The sequence below is a fragment of the Vigna unguiculata genome, chromosome 7, assembly GCF_004118075.2.
Source record: "Vigna unguiculata cultivar IT97K-499-35 chromosome 7, ASM411807v1, whole genome shotgun sequence".
In the NCBI taxonomy this organism is placed as follows: Eukaryota; Viridiplantae; Streptophyta; class Magnoliopsida; order Fabales; family Fabaceae; genus Vigna; species Vigna unguiculata.
Window position 1 is genome coordinate 27,233,504 of NC_040285.1, and position 9,734 is coordinate 27,243,237.

Below are 9,734 nucleotides of genomic sequence, written 5' to 3' on the forward strand. Positions count from 1 at the left end.
AAAGAAAATAAATATAGAAAGCAATGCCATGAATCATATATATTCCAAAACATCACATTATCTTTTGAAAGATAGTTTATCATGTTAGAACATAGTGAAATAATTTCTGCATAAACTCATTCGCTTCAGCAATAAAAATAACAGGCATGTTTGTTCTTAACATCAAATCTGAACACAAAACTTATTAATAAAATATTTTTTTCCAATAATATTATTTCCATTCTTACAAAATTAAAGACATAAATCTAATATCTAGCTGTAATTAATATTACTCTGTTATTTAAAAAAGCAAGGAAAATGTGTGAAAATGCATCATGGTATGTCGGAGGAAAAATATAATAGAACTATTAAATAATATTAAATAAGCCCCTTACGTGTCAAAGCACAATGAAATCTGGCTTTACCGAACGGTGGTCTTCATTTGATTTATAACATCAACGGCCCAGATCAGTCCACACAGAGATCCTCATCACCTATAAAGCACTTCTCCGCCGTGTCATCGTTTCTAGTTTTAACAGAAACGAAGCCCAAAAAGAGAGAAAGAAGAAGGAATACTCGAGAAAATTCTCACATAGGGTTTGGATTTTTCGAGCAATCTTCTTTCTCCGTTACTTCATCTCACGCGATCTCGCTCCGATCCCACTAGTTTACATGATCATATTCTAAGGCGACCTCTGATTCGCCTTTCATCGTTTTCGCCGCCCCTCCCCGCCGGAATCATGATCTCCGTGCAGGGCGACAACCATGCCCACAACCGTCACCACTACCATCACCAGCCTCAGCTTCCTGGCTCCGCCGACACTTCTCGGCCGCAGTTCACCGGGGATCGCGTCGAGCCCTTCTCCGTTAAGCAGGAACCCGCGTCGCTCACTCTTCTACCGCTACGCGGTCATGAATCTAACGAAGGTTTTTTTAATTTTAATTTTGTATTTAATCCATATTCACTGCACATCCAGCTCTTTGTTGATTTTGTGTTGGCACTTTTACCCTTTCTTGCACAATGTTTTTGGGTTTGTGTTTTTGTATCCGCGCTTCATTTTCTTGGTTGTTATTGATGTAGTTAATTCAGCTGGAATCGGATTCTTCAGGAGGTTTTACACTTCTTGTACATTATTTTTGTTCTCGCTTCATCTACATCATAATTAGGGTTTGATAGGGAACTCTTAGTAGGGAGTATTTTGTATTGTACTTTTCGATGTTTTATTACCTATGTTGTTGGCTCTTTGTTCTTTAGTTGGTAGTTGTGAGTGCTTGGATAAAAGTCACAATTTTTACTACTGAACCGCTTCCATGCTTCCCGAGGCTTCCATGAAATAATTTTGTCTGATTATTTGTAAAAAATTCACCTTGACGCAGTCGATGAAGATATGCACTTGTCTCTTGCACATCAAATGTACAAGAGTGGCAATTATAAGCAAGCCCTAGAACACAGCAATACTGTCTACGAGAGAAATCCGCTCCGTACTGACAACTTACTACTCCTGGGTGCAATTTATTATCAGGTTTGTTCTTCTTTTATTGTTGTTGCGTTGTCTGTCATTTGTTGGATGATTTATTTATAATCCTCGGTGCTGATTCTTGTTCCTTTTCTACTGCATTCTGAACTAATGGTACTATTTGCCGGCAGTTACATGATTTTGATATGTGTGTTGCAAAAAATGAAGAAGCACTGAGGATTGAACCACACTTTGCTGAGTGTTACGGGAATATGGCTAATGCCTGGAAGGTAAGTAACCTATTCCTTGATTTCGGTGATGGAACTCACTATACTACCTTCGTGTGCAGTTGGCAGATTTCATGCATTTTTCAGAATAAACAGAGCTTTATTTTGTGCAGGAGAAAGGAAACATTGACCTTGCAATTCGCTACTATTTGATTGCAATTGAGGTCTGCATGCAATTCTCTACTAATAACTATAGTTTGTATTGCTTTTGCTTTATTTTTTATTACGACTTCGAGTGTGGTAGTCCTGTACCATGTTTCAAAAATATAATCGTCGTCATTTTTGTTCAACAACCAAAAGTCAGATTTTTGGTAGTGACATATCTTGTATTAATTTAATTGAATATTTTTGGCTGGCTATCTTAATTATATATATATATATATATATATATTAATGATTTAGTAATTTCCCCCCTCATTTGATGCCAATTTTCCTTACGTACTTTCTTGTATGTTCTTGTGCAATCCTTGATTAGTTTGTTTATCCTGTTGCCTCTTGATTTTGTTCTTGTAGCTCCGTCCCAATTTTGCTGATGCATGGTCAAATCTAGCTAGTGCATACATGCGAAAAGGAAGACTCAATGAAGCAGCCCAGTGCTGTCGTCAAGCACTTACTATTAATCCTTTAATGGTATTTTTTTTCTTTTTGTTTGATGATCAGTAGATTCTCATGCTAAGCAGAAAGCATAGAGTCCTTTTACTGTTTCCTTCTGCACTGTTTTATCATGTGGTTGGTGTAATTGCTTTCTGTTGCACTGCAGGTTGATGCCCATAGCAACTTGGGTAATTTAATGAAAGCTCAAGGCTTGGTGCAAGAAGTAAGTCCTAAGTTTGATATTGTTTAAATGGTGTTTTTGAGTTTTGAGGTTTTCTACAATCAATTGGTTTATGAACTATCACTTCATATCTCATAGGAGATAAAGTCTTCTCTTAACCTTTCCGCCACACTGGAACATATTTGAAATTGGGTTTGTTGTACCACTTCCTTCCCTTTTGTAGCGAATGCAGTTTCTCTCTAAAGAGTGACTGGGCTTCCTAGTTTTAGATGATACCCTACTTGATTACAAAGTATCAGTGATTCGCCATCTCTTTGGATTAGTCTGTGGGAGATTTTATTTTTTGAGACCTCTTCTGCCACTCTGCCTGTTACCCAGGTCTGAGTGTACCACATCTTACTGTCAGAGCTACTCTAGTTTCTTTACCCTAACATTGCTTCTTGGGTTAGATGATCTGATGGATTCTCTGGGAAGTGTGACAATTAGTTATTCTTCGGGTCATAACCATCTTCCATTTTCTGTCTAGCCAGATAAAATTAGTAAAAATAGATGTGTACTGGTCTGGAAGCAATGAACGCTCCTTCAATGCTTAGTATTTTGTACCCTAAATCTTTTCTTTCATTTTAGATACTGATTTAAATAATTCGTGCATGGAACTGTGTTCAAATCCACAGTTCGATACAGATGTCAAGTTGTTGTCTTCAAGCCTCGACTCAGATGATGGTTCTAGTTGTAACTTCCATCTCCAAGACTGCAAATAGTCAGAATCTAACATTTTTTGCAGGCCTACAGTTGTTATCTTGAGGCACTGCGCATTCAACCCACCTTTGCTATTGCATGGTCAAATCTTGCTGGTCTGTTCATGGAGTCTGGTGATTTCAACAGAGCCCTTCAGTATTACAAGGTATGTCTCTTTTCTACATTTTGAGTGAACTTCTTGAACTCGTGATAGAAGTGTGATAGAAGCTAGTGGCGCACCGTATTGTATTATTAATTTTTTTTTGTTGAGTTTGCTTGTGATTCTTTATTTCTCGTTATTAAATGGTGCTTACTGGAAGTTTTTCTATATCATACATATGTTCTGTGCTTTTATCATTTTTAGATTAGTGCTTTTTGCTTCGTTCTCCTGAGGTTCTGATGTATTTATATTTAGAATTGCCTCTGATGCTGCCCTGACATTTCTGTCACACTATAATTTATATGTTCTCTTCTTTTTTTCCCGAAATTTTTTTTTCAGGAAGCAGTTAAATTAAAACCTTCCTTCCCTGATGCATATTTGAACCTTGGGAACGTCTACAAGGTATGGTGTTAAGCATGATTGGTTGAATTGGATTAGTACTTGTTGGAAACTTGATTTTTTTTTTTTTATCTATATTAAGCTTCAGGGATGTCTAAAATTTTCTTATTTTTCCTATATCAGGCTTTAGGGATGTCTCAAGAAGCTATTGCGTGTTATCAGCATGCTCTTCAGACACGACCAAACTATGGCATGGCTTATGGTGGGTTCTGTTTTTTTCTTCTCTACTGTTTGCTGCTAATTTATTTTCTTTGTACAATATCAGTGGAAATACTTTTGATATAATGAAGATTGAAAACACCTCTCATTTAACTTCCTTAAAAGTCTGGTTTGGTCTTCTGAGTGTTAATATATGATGGCCTTGATTCAAAAGGGTTTGTTTTGGTGCTGCAACCAGTCATGTTATGTAAAATCAATCAATTCTTTAGAAACTTATAATCAGTTGTTTAACCATTGAACAACTGGAATAGTACGTACTTAATTGATGGATTATCTATCTATTTCTAAAATCACTATCCATAATTTTTTGTGGAAGATCATTGATATAATGTAGCATACTTGGTTGATATATTTTTGCTGTTTGTGGAAAATAACAATTCAATAGTTGTAGGATAGTGAATAGATGATTGTCCCATATGCAGATATCTATTTGCCCAATGGCATATCCAAGTTTCCTTTTTATTTTTTCAAATTATTTGGCTTTACAATTTCGGTACCCTACTTGCACTAATGACTTCAATTGGTGCACAGGAAATTTGGCCAGTATATATTATGAGCAAGGTCAACTGGACATGGCAATTCTACACTACAAGCAAGCCGTTGCATGTGACCCCAGATTTTTGGAAGCTTACAATAACTTGGTTGGTTTCTTCTTTTGTCATAGATAGTTTTGAAATGCTGAATACGCATATGTATTGCATGATATTTTATTTTATTTTATTTTCTTATAGGGTAATGCTCTAAAAGATGTTGGCAGAGTGGAAGAAGCAATTCAGTGCTATAATGTATTTTTTTCTTATCTTATTACCTCTTGTTACATTACATATGTAATATATATCTAAAATCCCTACTCATGTACTTTATTTGTGGGATGAAGCAATGTCTTACATTACAGCCTAACCACCCACAAGCATTGACCAATCTTGGAAATATCTACATGGAATGGTATGTGATCCCCTTGTATCGTATTAATGGTGGTAATTGTGTTACATTTAGAGTGATTTTTCTTGGTTAAAATTCTGTGATGCAGGAACATGGTAGCTGCTGCTGCTTCATACTATAAAGCTACACTTAATGTAACAACTGGATTGTCTGCTCCTTATAACAACCTTGCCATAATCTATAAGCAGCAGGTAATGCATATGTGAAATATAGCTCATGCATACTCGTATGAGTAATTATTAACAGCGAGGTTAGATCCATGCTTGATAAAAGGGGAACAGTTAGGATCAGAAGCTTTTTGCAAAAGCATTGCTCATGACTGTACCAGTTCTGGCAGTTTTCTCATTCAACGTCATATTATTGTAGGGGAATTATTTAGATGCCATATCATGCTACAACGAAGTCCTCCGCATTGATCCCTTGGCAGCTGATGGGCTAGTAAATAGAGGCAATACATACAAGGAGATTGGCAGAGTTACTGATGCTATCCAGGATTATATACGTGCCATTGCTGTCAGGCCAACCATGGCTGAAGCCCATGCAAATTTGGCTTCTGCTTATAAAGATAGGTATACTAATTTTTTTGGTTTTGCTTTCTTGGGTGGTGAAGCCTGCGATATAGTCTTCAATTGAGAAATTAAGGCAATTTGTATTCTTAGAACCTCAGTCACGTTGAAATTGAACCTGGAATTTGCATTCTTTAGGGATTATTTTTCTTATTCTCTTTTTACTCTACTTGGATGCATTAGTAGTCATAAGTTTCTTGTCTAGACTTTATCCCTCCATTGCCCATGGAGAACCTGTCTGTGGCTGGTGTAAAGTTGATCCTAAATATTGTCATTGCTATAAGCTAATCTGAATTATGTCACCTTATTTCAGTGGACATGTAGAGGCTGCTGTAAAGAGCTACAAGCAGGCTCTGATTCTGCGTCCCGACTTCCCCGAAGCAACTTGCAATCTACTACATACACTTCAGGTTTTGTTCATTCACTATTATAATATGCATTAATTTTGGCAAGTTTCTTAGAGTACCTTTTTGATAGAATCCTGTTGCATATGCCTTTCATTATTACCTTTTCTGTCCCGATGCATCTTCCATACAATTAAGTGGCTATTTCATTGACTGGCTTCTGATAGATTACGTTGGTCCGGTCATGTGGTTGGAATGAATATAATACGTAGTATTGTCTCCTTTATGTTACCTGATTGGACTCTTTTATGGTTTTGGATGAGCTTTTCAGTATAATTGATTTGACTCGTGATTTGAATGATGCACTATATGTTGTAATGCACCAATGTTCGTTCTCATTGTTATTTAACTTTTTATCTTTAGTATTGCCTTGGGATATCACTTTACTCTTTCCCACATGCCAAAAAGGATCGAAGATGTTTTTCCTGTCTTGTGGTGTGTGTATTTAAATGCCATTGCTCTATGGTCCGCTTTTCACAATGCTTTGCTCTGCTAGTTCATGGGCACATGTTGGTAGTAGTATTACATATTTTAATGTAGTATGTAATTTCTTTTGTCATCAATCAGTATAATCTTTTGTCATATTGCAGTGTGTCTGCTGTTGGGAGGATCGTGATAAAATGTTCAAGGAAGTTGAAGGGATAATCAGGAGGCAGATTAATGTCCGTAGTAGTCGTCTATACTCTGTTTCACTTATCTTTACACGCGTACTTGTTTGAGTATCCTTCATTTATCATTCTTTCTGTTCTTCAGATATCCGTTCTTCCTAGTGTCCAGCCTTTCCATGCAATAGCATATCCACTTGACCCGATGCTTGCTCTGGAAATTAGGTATGAATGTTACTGTTCACAGGAGGCACAACCAATTAAAAAATATCAAGTGCTCTATTCAGTACATATAGTATGTCCTTCCCTTTCTTTGCAGCCGTAAATATGCTGCACACTGCTCTGTAATTGCATCTCGTTTTGCTCTTCCTGCATTCACCCATCCTGCTCCTATTCCAATCAAGCGGGAAGGAGGATATGAAAGACTGAGGCTTGGGTATGTCATCGTTTTTGTAGCTGAACTTCCTGTTCTATGTACCAAAATGTTTTTTGTTTTAATTTTAAGTATGGGAAACATGTGGGTTGCAGGTATGTGAGTAGTGACTTCGGTAATCACCCTTTGTCACATCTCATGGGATCTGTTTTTGGTATGCACAACCGGAAGAATGTTGAGGTATTTAATGTGGTTTTATTTAGTCTATTTGTCTATTAAGTTTTATTCTTTATGCTCTCAATGTACTATCTATATATCTATATCTCTATGCAGGTATTCTGCTATGCATTGAGTGCAAATGATGGTACTGAATGGAGGCAACGTATTCAGTCTGAAGCAGAACACTTTGTGGATGTGTCTGCCATGTCATCTGATTCAATTGCAAAAATGATCAACGAGGATAAGATACATATCCTTGTCAACCTCAATGGTTATACAAAGGTAGGGACTAGTTATTCTATGATATATTTTTTATGTATTCAAACCATAGTACAAATTGTTGTAACAAAGTTGGCTTTATTTTACTTTTTTACTGCTGGTGTTGTGACTGACCCTTTTTTCTCCTGTTGGAACTGTAATTTTATCCTGATATTGCACGACGTTGCTCTACTTGTTATTTTCCAGGGTGCCAGAAATGAGATATTTGCTATGCAACCTGCACCAATTCAAGTTTCATATATGGGATTTCCTGGAACAACTGGGGCTACTTATATAGATTACTTGGTCACTGATGAGGTGAGATATTAGATAAAAAAGAGAATGAGTTTTTATCAACTCGCTCATATTACATGCATCCTTATTTCTTATTATTTCTCTTTGCAGTTTGTTTCTCCACTACGATATGCACACATTTATTCTGAGAAGATTGTCCATCTCCCCCATTGCTACTTTGTAAATGATTATAAACAGGTAAGTTTTCTTACTAACATTTAATGTAGAACTTTTGTTTAATTCAATGTTGTATGTTTTTGTATGCATCGCATTAATTGTCCTGCATGTTTTGTTTATTCAGAAAAATCAGGATGTGTTAGATCCAAACTGCCCACACAAACGATCAGATTATGGTCTACCAGAGGATAAATTTATATTTGCATGCTTCAATCAACTTTACAAAATGGATCCTGAAATATTTAATACATGGTAATTTCAGGATGCTCTCTATTGTTTGTTTATATGAAATATAATGCCCCTCAATTATGTTCAATTCTTGTTTCCTATTTTTCCAAAATTTGGCAGCTTATTCTGTTCGTGTCTGACAATGCTTATTTTAGGTGCAATATTCTTAAACGGGTACCCAACAGTGCACTCTGGCTCTTGAGATTTCCAGCAGCTGGAGAAATGAGACTGAGAGCATGTATGTGTTCTCGTATGGGCGTGAGATCTTTTCAAATTTTTGTTATCTTTATTGTATGCTTTTCTAATTCATGAACCACTTTCAGATGCTGCCGCACAAGGGGTACAGCCAGATCAAATTATTTTTACAGATGTTGCAATGAAGAACGAACACATCAGACGGAGCTCTTTAGCTGACTTATTCCTTGACACGTAATTACTGACCCGTATTTTTGTGTCTAGCTTCATTTTCCTATTCGCAGCCTTTACTCCCTCGCAGTTGTTTACTTATATTGTTCTGTTCTTCGTCTTATATGTGTGAACTGTACACTTTTAGGCCTTTATGCAATGCACATACGACAGGAACGGATATACTGTGGGCAGGTTTGCCGATGGTTACTCTACCTCTTGAGAAAATGGCTACTAGGGTTGCTGGGTCACTCTGCCTTGCCACTGGACTGGGGGAGGAGATGATTGTGAGCAGGTCAGCACTTTTAAGTTTGTTTTTTTTGTTCAGTGTGGTTGTGCCATACTTCCCTGGCTTTTCAAACATCATGGCTTGCCAATGTGCTTATGCCGCTTGACAATTATTTTTGCTAACTTGCTGCTTTTCAACTTTTGTGGAACCGTGTATAGCATGAAAGAGTATGAAGAAAGAGCAGTATCCTTGGCTCTGAATCGGCCGAAGCTTCAAGCTCTTACTTCTAAGCTTAAAGCTGTACGCATGACGTGCCCTCTGTTTGACACAACCCGCTGGGTGAGTGGAGATTATATTGAGACTATACAATCTATATGGTGTTTTCATTGTCTGTACAGTTCTCTAAGTTGATCTGGAATCTTACAGGTGAGGAATCTTGAGAGATCATATTTCAAAATGTGGAATCTGCATTGCTCCGGTCAACGCCCACAGCATTTCAAGGTCACTGAAAATGATCTCGAATGCCCTTACGACAGATAGATATAGGAATTAGACGGGAATGTAGATAAGAAAATTTAAGAGAAAGTCGTATAGAAGCTACCCACATTGTTGAGACGTAGTTCACTCAAATATGTTGTGGGTTTAGTTACTCATTGGAGATGTATTACCTTGTATTAGTAAAAGGAAAATTTGTGACATACTTCTTACTCCGTTGGGGTGGGTATTACCTTGTAGTAGTAAGAGTCTAAAAGAGTAAAACAATGTGACTTATTTTTATTTATAACAAAATGTTTGCTTTGGAGTTTTGCCTTCTCTATCTGCGATTATGATGGATTGGGATGAGGAATTTGGTAAATAATTTAATTTCAGATGTCATTGATAGAAATGACTTGTTTGGACATAAAATTTATTTAAGTTTTGAACCATGAAAATTCTGAGATTTTTTTTGAAGTGAGGTGGACGTATTTTTTTAATATAAAATGAGCTTATTTTATCTGATTCTTGTTCGAAATCGAAATT

General features: G+C 36.7%; 1 protein-coding gene across 2 annotated transcripts; it reads left to right on the forward strand.

Annotated features, from left to right (window-relative positions):
* The first annotated feature begins 502 nt into the window (after positions 1-502).
* Positions 503-9,529, forward strand: LOC114191019 (probable UDP-N-acetylglucosamine--peptide N-acetylglucosaminyltransferase SEC). Of its 2 annotated transcripts, XM_028080152.1 has the most exons (28): positions 503-906; positions 1,357-1,502; positions 1,628-1,726; positions 1,837-1,887; positions 2,237-2,353; positions 2,484-2,540; positions 3,283-3,402; positions 3,736-3,798; positions 3,919-3,997; positions 4,546-4,655; positions 4,746-4,799; positions 4,892-4,959; positions 5,045-5,147; positions 5,323-5,525; positions 5,836-5,932; positions 6,517-6,588; positions 6,680-6,756; positions 6,851-6,967; positions 7,060-7,144; positions 7,238-7,405; positions 7,589-7,699; positions 7,787-7,873; positions 7,977-8,104; positions 8,236-8,318; positions 8,404-8,509; positions 8,634-8,780; positions 8,933-9,053; positions 9,141-9,529. In XM_028080152.1, exons 1-28 carry the CDS (start codon positions 720-722, stop codon positions 9,252-9,254), a joined length of 2,970 nt encoding a protein of 989 aa, XP_027935953.1. In that variant the 5' UTR covers positions 503-719; the 3' UTR covers positions 9,255-9,529. The 2 variants fall into 2 exon arrangements, with proteins under 2 accessions (XP_027935953.1, XP_027935954.1); XM_028080153.1 differs by lacking the exons at positions 503-906; positions 1,357-1,502; positions 1,628-1,726; positions 1,837-1,887; positions 2,237-2,353 and having other exon boundaries at positions 2,492-2,540; positions 3,173-3,402.
* Positions 9,530-9,734: the final 205 nt, after the last annotated feature.

What these genes read in the sequence shown, in the direction of transcription:
- LOC114191019 (XM_028080152.1), top strand. Translation starts at nt 720, where the DNA reads ATGATCTCCGTGCAGGGCGACAACCATGCCCACAACCGTCACCACTAC. An exon ending in CGGTCATGAATCTAACGAAG is followed by an intron (nt 907 to 1,356) that starts GTTTTTTTAATT and finishes ACCTTGACGCAG; the next exon opens with TCGATGAAGATATGCACTTG. An exon ending in AAACTATGGCATGGCTTATG is followed by an intron (nt 3,998 to 4,545) that starts GTGGGTTCTGTT and finishes ATTGGTGCACAG; the next exon opens with GAAATTTGGCCAGTATATAT.